Source organism: Mesocricetus auratus, unplaced genomic scaffold, assembly GCF_017639785.1.
Source record: "Mesocricetus auratus isolate SY011 unplaced genomic scaffold, BCM_Maur_2.0 Super-Scaffold_100008, whole genome shotgun sequence".
Lineage (NCBI taxonomy): Eukaryota > Metazoa > Chordata > Mammalia > Rodentia > Cricetidae > Mesocricetus > Mesocricetus auratus.
Genome location: NW_024429192.1, coordinates 42331438 through 42348664, shown reverse-complemented (window position 1 = coordinate 42348664; position 17227 = coordinate 42331438). Strand labels below are relative to the sequence as shown.

The following is a 17227-nucleotide window of genomic DNA, read 5'->3' as shown; positions in this document are numbered from 1 at the left end:
ATCTCCAAGCCAGGCTAGTCAACAAATTTACTTTCTTTTCTTTAAAGACAGGAATTTCATTCTGTGCTTTAATTTCTAGCATGCTGATCAGAATTTTCAGTCTAAACCTCTGGAGATTTGTCTTCTAGAACACACCTAAGTATCTCTACACTCCCTGGAAGCCTGGAGCCAGTGGGAAAAAGACAGAATGGGGCTGGTAGAGGACATATAGTCAATATAGACACATTTTAAAGTTTTAGCTCTTGGGTTTTCCAAGTCATTTAATATGGATAAAAGCATACAATAAAACCCCCCCTCACAAACAAATACCTCTTAGAAAGGGTTCTCTCTGACCAGTTAAAAATCTACTTTGAGATTGTGGATCAGAGATGTAAATAGCTGCATCCAAGCTTAACAGTTTTTCTGTAATTTCAAATAACTCCATCCCAGAATATCCTAGCTTTGGCCTCATGGATTTCTTTTACTTTGGACAGGTTTTGGAATCGTTGAGAAACAACAAAAGGAATGCACACCACCCATTTCAAAGGATTTGTCTGAAATGTTTAGATGAACTATTTCTAGCACACATATGTCACCTGGTGCTGGAATATGAGTGGAGACAATGAATGGCACACAGATAAAATAGGGACTGAGGAAATATTGGTGTTGTTGCTGAAAGATGATGGGCACATAGATTGAAAACACAAGCTCTGTTTTTGCATGTACTGGAATTCTGTAATTCCAACAAAGCAAATGGGTTTGTGACAAATTGTGATAATTTTTCTTCTAGCATCTTTTCAGTGTATATGAAGTCAGTCATATTGGTTTTACCTTACTTAACTGTTAATAACTTCCTTCCTTGCAAGAGATTTCACATTCTATTTAAAAGGATGCAACAGTATTGATACATATAACACTGTATAATTACACATATGCATACACTGTCACTTTTTTCTAACAGAATTTGTATCTTTAGCAAGGAGCCCCTCTTTCACCAGCCTCCCTTTCCTGATTTTATTCTCAGTAACGGGGAGGAAGTATGGAGTGACTTTGGTAATTCATTAGGTAGCTGTACAGAAAACATTTTACATACCAAAGTATGAACAGATAGGAATTTAACCCATGTAGAGTTTTTATATCATCAAATCTCTCATAACAACTTAATTTTAGAATATTACACAATATCAAGCTACCCTGAAATTCTCACTTTTCCTGCCTGAGTGCAGTAATAACATTGTATGCAACCATGTGTGGCCCCTCAGCATCCTTTGAATATACTCAAGAAGCATGCCAATTTGGACATGGAATAACGAGCACTTAATGTACATTTAAAGGCACCACACCAACATTTTCTATCCCAAAAGCAATGGTAGGTAGTCACACAACCACCTTCATTAAGGGATTCAGAGGTTCAAAACCCAATGGTAAATAGATGATGGTTCAGAACTTTGGGATCAGATATGTTATTACACACCTATGTTGATAATACATATAGTTTCCAGAGGTCTTTTTTTTGTTTGGGATTTTGTATTTGAGACAGGGTCTCATCACATAGCCCTGACTGGTTGGGACGGGGCCTCAAAGTTAGACTGTCTGCTTTTGCCTTCCCAAGTGCTGAAATAAAGGTGAGTACCACCACATCCAGCTACAAAGGACTTTTAAAATAAGATGAGGTTTATGAACATTCCACCTATTCAGCTTGAGGTCTGAACTTTTAAGGGTGGCCACTGCCTTACATGATGTAACTTACATACTTTTATTACAACCCAAGAAAAGAGTATGTCTAGCTCCCCTAAAAGCTTTCATCCCAACTGGTAGCCTGAAGTGAATCTTCTTTCTTCCACTGGACTCCCCTTCGTATTAGGGGAGAGCAACCAATGCTCCTAACACAGTGGTCAGTCTCAGGTGAACACAGTGGAAGGGGAAACCATTAACCAATATTCTGAAATAGTTGAAGAATCCTTTATTGTTTTCTCTACTGTTTTTAGTGGACATAGTACACCGAAGGCACATATTCTAAGGTTGGTAGTGTGAACATAAAGAAATGTATTTGAATAATATCTTTAAAATATTTCAAATTTTTATTAAATATTTTTATTCAGTTTTAAGATCACAGTTAAAGTACTTTAGCATGTTATACACATGATTTACATGTGCAATTTTTAGAAATATCAAATTAGGTATAAGATTTTGAAGAAATTATATAAATGTGTATATTGACTTTTACTACACATACATCTAAGAAAGCAATAATTCTGTTGTACCATTAACTGGAAATCATTTATTACATGGCATGTTTACACCAACTCTAAAGAGAACCAAGCCAATTTCCAAAGCAAAATAAAATAAAAATAAAAATAAAATAAATGAGCGAATAGGTCATGCTGAAACTGTCAACAGACTTTTAAGACCGGGGTCAAACGAAGCGATGGTTTATTTATGACATGTAAATAAGCAATTCAAACCTATGAGAACCAGTTTATAACCTGGTACATGGAATCTCAGGAGTTTTATCAATGTTCTGACAAATTCCTGAGAGCCAGAGGCTTGCTTAGTGCTAATGACATGAAAATGTGGCTGAGCAATCACTAAGCTCAAGGTCCCCAGCCTTCCCGACCCTAGGTTCTACTGCTCCAAGAGCCGAGGCACTAACATGAGGAGTCAGGAGACAAGAGCAAACACCTTCTGGCGAGCAACAGAGAAGTCAGTGACACTCCGTGGAACATGAGTGTCTCTATGATTTAGGTTAGAGCTTGTGAGGTAAGATCCGTGTTGTGGGTGGGTTTGGAGGCATTCAATCAGATCCTTGTTACTCAGTCACCAGTTTGGGCCCAAGTTCTCAGAAAAATCTTTGGAAGTAGTAGTAATGTTCACAACAACTAATTCTGTGCATGAAAATCAATTTGAAGGCATGATCAGTTTGACCACTGTCTGCCAAGAAAAAAAAAATCAAAGAAACAAAAAACCAAAGCAAAACAAAACAGTGGCCACAGAACTTTTAACTACAAAGTTCCTCCTGTGACTTTATCAGCAAAAATCACACCACCACAGATAAAATTTGGTCAAAAGAGGAAACTCCTCCCCCATAATGTATATTTATATATTTGGAGGGAAGGGTAGCACAGATAGATGCAGATATACAAAGAAGTCAAATGTATGTCATTTACTTCTGTTACTTCTTTGTTCTGAAACGTAAGAAGGTAATAATGTCCCCACTGAAAAGGACAGTTCTTCAGCATGGAGTATAATGAACGTAGCTATCACTTCCAAACACAAGCAAAATAGTCCATCAAACCCTGACGCTTCACCAGATCCATGGTTCCATGAACTACACAGATGCTTCTGTTTTCATTATACACATGTTGTTAATCTAAGTAAGACTTTAACAATCCCCAAACTCAAATAAAACCAAGTCCAGTCTAACTCTTTGGGAATGCCTGTATAAACAGAAACAACATCTAATTAACAATTAGTACACTTTGCATAAAGTGCAGAACAAGGATGTGTGGGGAGAAGCTAAATTCAATTTCCACCTAGCAGTCACTCCAAACACTTTAGCAGGTCAAATGTGATAAGCACTTGCTCCTACTGCTCATTTCAGCAAGACGTTGATCTCTCTGGAAAAGTTGGTTTGGTAAGTCAAAACACTGCAGTGGAAAATCATGGCACTGAAGGTAGACTCGAAAGACAGACTTACTGAAATTAACTTTGGAAGCCGAGGTAGCCCATGAGGATTGGCCTTATCTGAGGACTCTGTGGAACAGTGCAATCAAAGGTGAATCTCAACAGCATCATCTACACCCCAACACTTCCCTTACAAGCGGGGACCCCAGGCTTCCCCCAGGAACCATGGGTGGTGCTTCTCCTTTGTTGAATGGCTGCTGTCCTCCAGCTTCCAGCTGCTGGTCTTCAGAACACTCAGGACGCGTACAGTAGTTTAGCAGGCAGCATGGTCCCACTGCTTCACATTAACATCAAATGCCAAGCTTGGAACAAGCTATGTAGTATTCCCCACCCCACCCTATAAACAAAACACGTCATTCAGTTTTCAGCTAATGCCTGTTCCAGAGCCATTTATAATTTGCTTGAGATTTTACATGGGTGCAAACACTTCCGTACACGGAGCCAAAGACTGCAGAGTGCAAACACATTTTTTTTTTTAACTTAGGAAGCAAACAATAGGGAATCAACACGTTGGATTCCAACCCCAGACAGGTTCAGATGCTCCTTTCCACATACAGTGTTGACATCATTTTTCTCTAGTAATTGTAAAGGCGGGAAGTAGAATAACAATGATAATATGGGAATTATTTCAGCATGACTTCTGGACAACATCTGATAAAATTAAATAGTTTCTGACACTGTGGGAAACTGCCAGAATGACAAGATCACTCACGAGGGGGTTGATGAATTACGAGTTTTGATCCACAATCTGAGACTAACCTAATTTAGGGACAAGAACCTGTGGTTTCCAATGTGGCTGTGGGATGTTTTTTTTTTTTTTTTCCTTTCCCTTTTTCTCATTTACAGTGCCCAAACAAACAAAACTTCAAGGATGTCTTACAGTATTTTTTCTTTCACTCAGCTTAAGAGCTGAAGTTTTAGTTACTATAATATACTCTCGACACTTCAAAATTACATTGGAAATACCAGAATAACTAAAATAAATAAAAGGCTAACGCACACTGGAAGAGTCCTTTGTCTGCACCTGAGACAGAACCTCCACTCCAGCACTGTAGAGAAGGGCAAGGACAACTTTCAAAAGAAGATTTATATACAGGTTTGAATCCAGAAATTACGGTTAAAAGTATAAATACTGACAATTTCAACTAAATGCAAAGTGGTTTCAGAAAGATATGCTACAACAATTTAGAATATAACAAAGCAGAAGAACAATGTATTTTGGTTTGCTTGAGATATACATAAGGTGCAACGACTTGTTTTCTTGAGGATGCTGAGACAAATGTTAGTGTAGATGGTGCTTGCTGGCAGATTATAAGTACAGATCAGAGCAAAAGAGAAATACCAGTTTCCAGAAGGAGAGAAATGAAATGAGGATGACAATGCTAATGCAGTGGACTACAATATAACGGACTGAAGGATTTGTGCTAACAAATGTTACCTGAAAATACCAACACCCCTTTCCAGCAGATTCGGGGCATAAGAAGCACAGCTACTGAAATTAAGACCTCACTCAGAAGAACTATAAAGCTTTGCAGGATTTCTGCTACTCTCAGTGCCTAACCGCTTAAAAATTAAGCATTTCTACAAAAAGGTTTGTTTTTAAAGTATCCGAAAACAGTCATATCCAGTAAGTCCCTCCCATTCCCACCCTGCCTAAAGGAAAAGCCACTGGGGTTCAGGAAGCAGACCAGGTAAGATATTAACCATGTAGAAAAGTCATCTCTTATTTGCTTCTTTTTTAAAAAAGGTCTCAGGAATATACAGCAATCTCTTAAGGAACCCTATTGAAATGTACTCGGAGGACTGAAGGAGAGTGCTCTGGCAAAAATAGATCTAGTCTAATGTACTCTAGAGAATAACAAGTTAGTACCATTGTCAAGATGCATGTTCTGCACCAATGCAATTGTTGGTTTTCTACTTTTGTTACTAATTTTTTGGGTTTTAGCTAATTATCATTTTAAATCAATGCTAGCAAGTGGTCCAAAACTCCAACAGCCACCAACATCAGGACCCAGCAATTTCCAAACATTCACTTTTTTTGTTTTGAAATTTAGAAAATATTATGAAAACAGTTATCATAGTAAAAATAGTATGCTAAAATCTGGGGCTGTTCACTTGATTTATTTCTATGTGAATGGGGTTAAGCTATACCTACTGATTTACCTTTTACTACTCCTGCTTCCTCCATCCCCACAATGAACATGAACTTTTGAGGACACAATTTTAATACTCTGCTGCCCTCCCTACCTGCTTTGGAAAAATAACAACAAAACAAAACAAACCTCTACTTTTTCAATTCTGTTAGTATTGTTGTACATATTTTCCAGCACCGGAACTGAAGTAATATCTACAACCATGAGAAGCTAGACCTAGATAGTATTAATAGAGTCATTTTATATGGCTATTAGGTCAAATTACAATTAGAAAAAAAATCATTACAATTCAGTCAAGTATAAATAAGAAAGCTAGATAAAACCATGTAAACTGTCACCACTTAGAGATCTAATTCAAAAGCTTCAAATTCCAGCTAGCACTATCAAAACTCCACCAGTTTGAAAACTGTTAAAAATTATTGCTGGGATCCAAAAATTAAAATTTGGTAGTTTGTGCTGTAATGCAAGAGTGGGGAAATACTTTGTGCTATGGAACAAATACCCTGTAAAATCTGTAGCCTCAGATTAATTTTGATGTATCACTTTGCATCTGTTGCTAGGAAACAAGACACTGTGAACGTCAGGTGGTTAAGTCAATATGTTGAATGTTGTAAGCCAGTTAATCCACTTGGCACTGGCATATGGTTGGTTTTATGCTTAAAAGCAACAAAACATGAAAAGGAAACAGAAACTTGTAGGTGGATCTGACTGAGAGGCGCACTTCAGACACCTCCCCTCTCGTTTACTCAATACCTCCTTAACAACACAAACTCCAAATGGCTCCTAAAACCTGCAGTGCCTATTAGGCCGTGCATAGCAATCGCAACCCGTCCAGTCTGTCTGTGATGAATGTAAAAGGTCTGAAGCTCCAAGTCCATATGAAGTGAGCATCTTCAATGTGTTTAGAATAATGGAGTAATACTAAGGTCACTTCTGAATATTTTTGTCTTTTTTTTTTTGTTTGTTTGTATGAACGATCCATTGGTCACTTAGACCCCTGTGTAAAAATAAAAGAATCCTCAAGGCATGAAAACATCAGTAATCTGTAATCTGCAGGATGCTTCCCCTGTCTGGGAAAATATTTGCCACAATTTGCCCCAAGCAAATTCTTCTTGGTCACTCAAGGCTAAGAAAAAAATTCAGATTGTAAGAATTGTAATAGTCTCTTTCTCAATCTCAAAATCTCTCCTCTCTCTCTCTCTCTCTCTCTCTCTCTCTCTCTCTCTCTCTCTCTCTCTCTCTCTCTCTCTCTCTCTCTCTCTCTGTCTCTCTCTCAGCAAACTACCACTACCATTCTGGTGGCAAATATAAAAGTGCAGAATATATGGACCACAAGGCCGAGCATACACCGCTAACAATGGTACGTCTGCCTGTCCATGCTGCTTGGGAGTCTCTGGTACAGGCTTTTTAATATTTATTCTACAATATAAATGTAGGTATAACCTATTATATAAACCATCTTAGAACTTAAATCTTCATGTACAAAAGACTAAGAATATCTAATAATAACTAGTGCAGTGCGTCAGGGTTTTTGTTTGTTTTGAAAGAATAACTAGGTAATATATGAAACTAGTTTCACACTCTGGTTGGTAAAAGAGATGCTGGATGAGCTACAGTAAAGGCAGTCTTTTACCAAGTTACCACTGGTCACTGTCAAAAGCCTTCCTTCCATGCAAAGCAAAGGTTCAAATCACTTTGCTTTTGCTCAGTATCACGCAGTAACACTGCCCTCAAAAACTGCGGCTTCTGAAACAACAAATGAGCTCAGAATGCTAAGTTCTGCTTCAAGTGATTCTGGGCTGTATGGGGCAACAAGCACTTGTCTGCAGTCTGCACTTCCCACCACATGGACTCGCTAGCATCCCTGGTAAAGACAAGGCTAGGGTAGTAGGTAAAGCACAATGTTTTACAATTAAAGGGTGCTTCACTGGTCAGCACAAGAAATAAGTACAGGAGCCTGTGGCATTTCTTTTGGCTGTCCATCATGGGTGAGCGGAGTTGACCTCTGACCTCTGTAAAACAAAAGGGGAAAAAGTCACTTATTGAGAGTATATAATCTGAGACAAGCAAGGAGGGTGATAAGAATGTTTCACTGTCTCACTCAACAGTAATTAATTGCTACTTAGTCATTTAATTAAAACTGGTTTTGTCTTTAAAATTTTACTTTGTTCTTTCCCTTTCCTTTTCTTTCTTTTCTGAAGTTATCCACCACACCTCCCCCCTCCCTGCTTGCCCCCATTAACCCTAACAATATATTTTCTTGTTACCATTCAAAGCTAAGGCCTTCTACTCTAGAAATAAAAACCTGAAATACCCAGAGTTGAGCAACTTTAAGACATGGAAAACTTTCAGCCAAGAGTGATGTTCTGTGAGAACATCTTCTTCTTAATGCATGGAGATTTTGAAGGACACTTTTCTGTACTCATTGTGCCCACAGAGGAAACTCCCCTATTTTGATCTGTGATCTCAGGCTCACTTCTTTTTTTTTTTCAGGCTCACTTCTTAAGATAGGTAATACACCTAATTTAAAACTTAAGTTCCACTGAAGACAGACTCACACTGAACAACAAAAAGAACAAAAAAAAAAAAAAAAAAACAAGGGAAAGAGGCAGTGCGAACCTTCCATGATGTCTCACAGGCACATGGGGAGACTCTCAGTGACGAAACTTAGCAGTGACACTGAATTTTAAATGGAAAGAACATCCAGCCCACTACTTGGGTCAAAATCAGTATACAGAGGTACAGTTCCTGACAGAACTGAGAATTCATGGAAACTTCCATTATTTGGATCGAATCTGTGCTGAGTTTTCACAATTTGTAGGTTTAGTAGTAAAAAACAGGGTTCATGGTTATGAAAACACTATTCAGAATATTTGGCAATTTCAGACAAGTTTCTCATCCAGGAAGCCAGGGTGAACCAGTAAGTCTGACATGCCCAGACAAGCACATTCAGGCTGTCCCTGGCCTGGCCTACACTGTCACTGTACTGAAAACAGTGACAGCAGCGTTTCCACAGGTCCCACCTTCCAATACACTTTCAATAAACAAAAGCAGCAAATACCTGCTTCATAATTATATCCACATTTCTCTTAATGTCCAGAAAAGAAACTAATACTGATCTATAGAACACTTGAAGAATACAAGACATTAAGGATTTTAGAAAAAGAAAACATACTAAGAACAAATTTCTATTACTTTGTTCATTCATGCTGTACTAACTGTCCAATATATTCATCTCTTTCCGCAAGAAAAATGGATTTAAAATGCTAGTTTGTAATTTTTATGGTTGATTATATTTAAAGATGGAAAAGAATTTTTGGAAGTAGTAGGAAAGGAAAAGTGAAAGAGCACTGGCGTTTGGCCAGCGGTATAATAATTTTAGAAGTTGACGGTGTTTCTTTCTAATGGGAAGTTATAGAAAAGTCTTACATGTAGTATTTTCTATGCCTAGAAGAGGAGCCACCTAAGGTGGAATACAAGGGATAAGACTGATGTTCTGTTTTCAAAACATCACCAGATGTTTTGAATGACAACCAAACTTGCAGCTGGTCTCAGGAAGGTATGCACATAGTTGCATGAGGCATGCAAGCTCCAGCAGCAGGGTGTCTGGGAGGGGAATAACACAGTATGGCCTGGCTGTAAGGGAGCCCAGCATTTCCATGAGTGCATAGCAAGGCTGCGCAGGGCAGAGGCAGGTTTGCTGAGACTGGAAAGGCTAGTTTGAGTTTTCTGCTGTTGCACATGACAGGACAATGATGCAACCACAGCTGTATACAGAAGAGAATGCTAGCAGTAGTCAGGTGACTGTGGCCTTTTCTGAGCCATTCATTATGATTCTCACTGAGGCGCAAGTGGAGAAGCATCCTTTCTCTCACAGGCTTAGCAGATCTTCCAGCAGTGTCTGTCAACTCTCACTCCCCAGTGGGGAGCTGCAGGGCACAAGTGAGAAGCAATCTGACTTCCTGGAGACATCTGGAGGCTGCTGTGAGGGAGTACCTCAATAGACAACTAAAGGGCCAGGAGCAGACAGAGCTGCCACCGGGGGCCTTCAGGTTTACTTGGAGGTAAAAGGAGCATGAAGCTCTACCTGGGATTTCAATGCTTTTGTATTTGAATGAAAGTCTAATAAAGTTACTTTTCAGTGGGTAATCCACTTTGAACAACAACAACAACAACAAAAAAATCAAACACCTGGGTTTACAAAAAGCCCTTCTTTCTTTCCCACTAAGTAACAGAAGATCCAATCATAAACTTAGAACTTCATGTGATCTCTATGGGACTTCACTGAGTTCAAGCACTTCTCATGGCCATGATCTGGTCAGATCCTTACAACTTTTGATTCTTTGGGATATCACATGTTCAATATAAGGTGAGGAAACTGAGGTGCATATCATAGAGTTGAAGAAATTAATGGGCTTCTGTCTACCATGAGTCACATGTCAAGATGGTCCTTGCACCCAGTGTTTTGACAGGGGGCATCATCACAGCTTCCAACACCATCCTTAGGACTGAGATGTCATACACATAACATCTCCATAAGATGAGTGCCATTGTAGTGGTTGAAGTGGAAAATGTCCTCCCAGGCTCAGACATTTGAGCACTTGGTTCCCAGGGAGTGGTGCTGTTTGGGGAGGCTGTAGGACCTTGGAGAGATGAAGCCTGACTGGAAGAAGTATGCGCCTCAGGAAGGGTTTCCTATTTCCTCTCTCTACTTTGTGCTCATGGTTGAGATGGAACTGTCAGCTGCCTGCTCCTGCCATCATACCTGCTGCTTGTTGCCATGACTCCCACCATGATGGATTCTTATCCCTCTTGAACTGTAAGCCCAAATAAACCCTGCCTTCTAGAACTCAGCTTGGAGAAGTTGTTTTGGTCATGGAGTTTTATCACAGCGATAGAAAATTAACAAATAGAGCCTTTTTTTTTTGTTTTGTTTTTTGACTCTCAATTTATACAAAACAAATGCTTGAAGTGAGAGGTAATTATCATGCTGTATTGTTCTACCCTCACACCTCTGCTTCAAGATTTGACTCCAAAATGTTTAGATAATATTGCTTCTCAACTCACAGGAATGTCATAGAAATAAAGTTTAGCCATAGGATATCACAATATTCAAGATAAAATACTTGGTTGCCATCTTACACTTTGCAACAACTCATGTAAATACCGGTGCCCTTGAATTCAGTACAAAACCCAGACCATTGTGTGTAAATGCCAATCACTTCTACAACGGTTGGTTGATTTCCACACTGCTTCCTCAACTCATGTTTGACCACTCACCTGTGCACATTCTCCATGGCTGCAACCTCAGCCAGTGCAGCGAGACTAAAGAATGCAGACACAGCAGGCATTTCTGGAGTATTGCTCCGGGGCTCCTCAACCGTATTGTGTGAGCAATCATCACTGCAGTATGCCTCGGTTACTTTAGGGAGACTCCTCTGCAGTTGCTCCTTTGGTTTGTCATCTGAAACAAAAGAGAAATCCATCATAGGAGGATCACTCCCAGAAGGGTACTAAGGAAGCACTGTGCCAGGCAGTGTGGAGAGCTATCTTTCCTGTCCATGTCTGCTACCCTCCTAGTAACAAAGCTTACAGAGAGTCTTCCTCCAAGGCAACAAAGGACTTTCATTAAGCTCAATGGCAACTTCAAACTGTGGACTCTGCCCTAAACCTGACAGAAGAAAAGGTGTGTTATTCACAAAGAAGAATTGTTCAGTGTTGTGGTGAGAAGGAAGAAAATGAGCTGTGATCGAAAAAAAAAACCCAACAGACTTCTGAAATGGGTATGCACTTCTCGAGAAGCCATAACATAGACCATCACAATAATGTGGGCTCAGAGTCTAAAGTAATTCTAACAAGTAAAATGGACTAAACAATAATCAGTCTTGCTGAGCTCCCATATTGTGACTTTGTTCAAAAGACCTAATGGGATGGAGACAAAGGACCCATTAAAAAAAAAGAACACCTTTTTATTATGTAAACATTGTAGGAGAGACAGAATTTTAAATAATATTTAAATATAGAAAACAACTGATAAAAGGCCAGGCGGTGGTGGTGCACACCTTTAATCCCAGCACTCGGGAGGCAGAGGCAGGTGGATCTCTGTGAGTTCGAGGCTGGGCTAGACTGATAGCCTCCAAAACAATACAGAGGAACCCTATCTCGTAAAACCAAAAAAAAAAAAAAAAAAAAAAAGGAAAACAACTGATAAAAGATAGGACTGTTATAATTAGGACATAAAAGTGGCATGGTGTTTTTCTATGTAAAGAAAGAGAATCTTCTAAAATTTCTCTTTTTTCCTACAAATGAGAATGAATAAGGACATAAATGAACAAGGGTATAACAATCTATAAAATGAAAGTTACACACAAAAAGCAAAAAGACCATTTGGGGAAGGGAACCAGTTGGGGTTCGAGATAGAGTAATGGGAGCTGAATATGACTAAAACACATTATATACATGAATAAAAATGTCATTATGCACCTACTATTTTATACAACAAAACATAAGCTAATTAATAGTAGCTAACTAATAATAAAGAAAAATAAAAGTCACATATCAGAATATAGATTAGAAAGTAAAGACATGAAGGACTTGGACCAACACTGAGAAGTTAGTTCACTCTGACCTCCCATTCAGGCACAAAATTCCACCACTTCAAAGTTTCACTTCTGCTATACAACTAAAACTAAGAGTTATAGTCTGCCTTATGGTTCTAACAATTATTTAAAAATAAAAAACACAGAAAAGTGCAACATCTACAATTGTCCTCTCTTTTTAAAATTTTATTTATTTTTGTTTTATGTGCACTGGTGTTTTGCCTGCATGTATATCTGTATGAGGGTATTGGGTCCCCATGAACTGGAGTTACAGACAGTTGTGAGCCACCATATGTGTGCTGAGAATTGAATCCAGGAGCTCTGGAAAAGCAATAGGTGGTTTTAACCACTGAGCCATCTCTCCAGCCTCTGCCCTCTAACTCAGTAAGCAAATTCATCTTCCAAACACTGATATTAATTCAAATCAGATCAAATGGAATCTAGACCTGTCAGGAGGCAACTTAGATCAATCACTATTTGGAGCTAGCAGGGTACCCCAAGATTTTCAGGAGATATTCACCATCCTACCCTTTACCTTGAGCTTTCAGAAAACTCTGAAACTACCAGAAACACACCGACTGTAAGCTAAGACAGGAAGTGGTAATTTTACTGTTTGCTTAGACCAGAAAACAAGGTTTTCAGATATATTCTCAGGCTCCCCTAGTGGTTTGAATCAGTCCTACAGAAAGTGTTAAAAATATTATTTTCAGGTTCCCTAATTCACTGCTTTGAATATCTAATAATCTGGTTTGTAGTGACGTGAACAGAACACCATGAAGTTGTACAGACTCATCTAGTAGCTTTAAAAATCTAGACTCTCCTGGAATTTACTTAATCAATACTGTTTGGTAGGGCGGGGCATGCTGAGGAAAAGCGGCCAATACTCCAAAAGGTTGCCTTCCTTTTCTAGGAATTCAGACCCACATTTGGAGAAATAGCTATGTATGGCTTTAGAGCATGAAATAGAACATGTGCGGAAGCCAGTAAAAAGATGTAGAATAGATAGGGTTTTCATTGAGAAACAGCAGTTGGCTTATAATCACTTGCTGGCCAATGCAGCTATGATGGACATCTGCTGACTCTCATTACCTTGACCTAAAGATCTCGTTCCTTACCCAGGGTTCCTCCTGCTGGTGATACTCGGCCATCTGCAGTCCTGACAAGGTGTGTGATCTTGGTTTTCCTTGCTTTTCTCTTTTGGCTGCCCACCAAAGGTTCTTGCATTGCTGGCTCTGGAGTGTTGTGAATGGATAGGGCATTTTTAACCTTATAAGCAGGCTCCATGGTGTTTTTGTCTTCTGGAAATATGGCTGAAACAAAAACCACAAAGCATTAGCACTATTCGGGAAAAGACATTTCTACCTACCTGACCCATCTGAATAGAGAATTTACACTCAAGAGTTTTCAAAACATTGACAGAAAAAAAGAAACATTCCCACAATTTGTTTACTCATACTTATATGTTTCTCAGATTTGCACAGGATTTAGATCCATCACCTCATCCATCTTTTATGGTGTGAAGTAACATAGACAGGATATCACATCTGACCAGCAAGCATTCCACCACTGAACTGTATTCCCAGCTCCCTCTTTCCCTGTCAGCTACCTCTGGATCTGGCAGGCTTGGATATGGTAGAGGTGTTAATGTATGCAAACCTTTCACCTGTATCCTAAGAGATCACAAGTCCTGGGTGTGATCAGAGTACCTGTCTGAGTTCCTTTGAGCCAGTTCAGTTAGACAGGGTGTTAACAGTAGTTCATTTTTAAATGAACATTTATAGCTGTGACATTTACCTTTAAGTACCAGGCTATCATGGGCAGGAAAGAAAACTGTGAGGTTTAAACTTCTCTCATGCATACTGATTTCCCAGTGAGGATAGGACACACATTGGTAGAGTCAGCATGCAAATGGAATCTAAACTCTAGGACAGAGTGAACATGCTTAATGAGGTAATTGAATGAAGCACAGTTCACGGGGAGACTGCATTTTGGCACTGAATTGCAAAACCAATAAATCATTTAATAACATAGGACTGAATTCTCAATGACTCCCAAATTGAGAGTAAGGAAGGTACATGCCACTAAAGCTTTCTTTTTTCTTTAGTTTTGATTACATGGGAATATTTGTCTTATATCCTTACTTCCTTAGGCATTCCTCCTTTCTATCTCCTTATTTTGAAATTAAAAAAAAAAAAGGAACATGTAGTTACTAGTGTAGTAAACCTTAAAAGGTAAAAATACTATGGGACATCCAGAGAGATGATTCAGCACTTAAGCTCAATGGCTGCTCTTCTGGAGGACCTGGTTTTGATTCCCAGCACTCATGTAACAGATGACAACCCTCAGTAATCAGTTCAAAAAAATTCAATACTGTCTTTGGGCCTTGGTGAGCACTGGGCACACATGTAATACACAGACATACATGTAAGTAGAATACCCACACATGGAGGTAAACACCCATCATATAGATAAATAGATTAAAAAAAATAAAAGCAATAATTTCATGGTTGGGACTTTTTTTTTTAAATGCCCGTGGCTGGCCTAAAACTTTTTGGACAGGAAAAATGTTAAGCATTTTTGTATCAGTTTTAATGGCCATCCAGTCTCCTAACAGTAGGCATAGCAATCATTTCTGACAACGAGAAGGGAAGACTAGGTCAGGAAATGAAGATTTGACATGACAAAGTCTAAGAAAACCAAATAAAGAGGATAAATTGGATGATGGATCTGAGGGTATGCACCGACTTTGTTAAATTATGGTAGTGCATACCTTTAATTCCAGCACTCGGGAGATTGAAGCAGGCAGATGATCTCTGGGTTTGAGACCAGACAGGTCTACAGAGTGGGTTCTAAGACAGCCAAGGCTACCCTGAGAAACCCTGTCTTGAAGAACCAACCAACCAACCAACCAAGAAAAAAAAAAAAAAACCCTAAACATACAGTATAAAAAGAGAGAACAAGATAAAGAGGAAAATTCTGTAAGAATAATCCCAGGTGTGAGAAACATACATGCTGTTTGTCTGACATTTTTAATGTAGAGTTTTAGAGATTGTGAAACGAAGACTACAAATTATTAAGACATTTTGTCGTGTAAATCATGGTGCCTTGCCTTAGATATATGAAATGAAGAGGTTTATTCACACTCCACACACATGGGAAAAATCACTCCAATTACATCAAAATAAGAGTATAGACTTCTCTTTGCCCTTGTATCAATATCTCAGTATTGCAATATTATGCCTGTGTGGGCACAGGCTTAAGGCAGCAATTACTTACTTAACAATACCCCCCAAACACCTCTTAAGTAATGTTTCTAAGCACTCTTTAAGTACAGAACCCACTATTAAATAAAAATAGCCTTCTTATAATTTTAGATCAAGTCCCAGGTTTAAGGATGGTATAGTTTTGATGCTAGGCACTCAGGCTCAGACTATTGGTACTTCGCTTTTTAGTGTAAGTCAGTGGTATTATATATTTAACATTTATAAAAATAAAGGTTCTAACTTTAAAAAAACCTACAATTTGGTTAGAAATACCTCAAAGAAGTTTAATTACTGTATAATCTTAAAACTCAAAGCCTCAGACAAGTTTAAAGAAGCCAAACTAGAATTTAAAATGAGCATCAAATAATGTCTCTGTTGCTTTAGCTTTGTTGCTTTCTGATCCAGATCCCTCACCTGTCACTCTAGCTAGAGGGAGTTCTATTCACCTCTCCAATATCATATCTGCTTTACCAGTGGGCCATCCCAAAAGCACATCAATTTTACTTTCCTACTTCTATCTGGAAAAGAAAATCTAGACCTTGTGGTAAGAAGGGCAAAGCACAGTTACAAAGGTGAAAAGTTTACTGTATGGAGAAAAGAGCCATGACAAAAATAGGCCAAGGAGTTGGTGAAAAGTCATGTGATTTCCAGAGACTACACCTGAAGGCACCAGGATTCTCTTGAACTGCAGTTTACTAACTGTGAGACCATGATTTCTCCGTGTTAGGGATGTGAATTGGGCTAGATTAGCTCTAAAGATGACACTTTGACCTAAAAGGATGATATTGCCACATAGTCAACAATAAGGGTTATATCAGGGAAAAAATAGATCTTTTAGTCAGCTCCAAGTGGGAAGGACACTTGTGGATTATTGTTTTTGTTGGTTTTCAATGATGAGCCTTGAAGTAAATCACATTCTACTAAGTAGTTGCTGTTTTTAAAGTGTCTTCCAGATGACCCAGTAGAGACACCTTAGAGACCAAAGGCATGGCTACTTAAGGACCGGGTATGGGAGGAGAATTCGGTCCACAGGCAGACAGGAGGACAAAGTCAAAGACAGGGCATCAGCAACACTCAATTGTAGATGTCAGCCTATTAGGAGAAGGTAAGAAATAACAAGTTACAGATTAGATGAAAGGGAAGTTCATGTCACCCATGGAAAGTCTGTTTCAGTGCCCCAGAGTGAAGTTATACTGGTTACCTAGAAGAAGTTTCATCTAAACCTATTATCAGATCTAAAAGCAATCATGGGCCCTGCAGATCGTCACACTTGACAAAGGTATGGAATAAGACCTAGACCATGTTGGAGAGTTATAGAGGAGAGAATTAGGGATTTTGTCTCATGCTTTGACCTGGGATTAAATCCAGAAAATCTATTCATGTATCCTGGTCTACACAAAGGGTCAGGCCTTAGGGATAATCTCCAAGAACTGAGGAAGGTAAGGGTAAGTCAATAAATAGTTGTCTGTGACAAAATAGTACTCACCCACACCAACCCAAAGCAAACAAGTGAGAGGCAGGGCATATAGAGCATGAAATAAATCAGCTC

The 17227-nt window shown here is 38.9% G+C and overlaps 1 protein-coding gene across 10 annotated transcripts in view; it reads right to left on the bottom strand.

Annotated features, from left to right (window-relative positions):
• Positions 1–1927: 1927 nt before the first annotated feature.
• The window catches only part of Bbx (BBX high mobility group box domain containing), a 242051-nt gene continuing 226751 nt past the window's right edge, over positions 1928–17227 (bottom strand). For all 10 annotated transcript variants that reach the window (XM_013116881.3, XM_040750714.1, XM_040750720.1 and 7 more), the window contains 3 exons: positions 13531–13725; positions 11097–11280; positions 1928–7828 (listed from right to left, as the gene is read on the bottom strand). In XM_013116881.3, the coding sequence (XP_012972335.1) occupies positions 7741–7828; positions 11097–11280; positions 13531–13725 (467 nt within the window). In that variant the 3' untranslated portion in view covers positions 1928–7740. The remainder of the gene's footprint in view (positions 7829–11096; positions 11281–13530; positions 13726–17227) is intronic.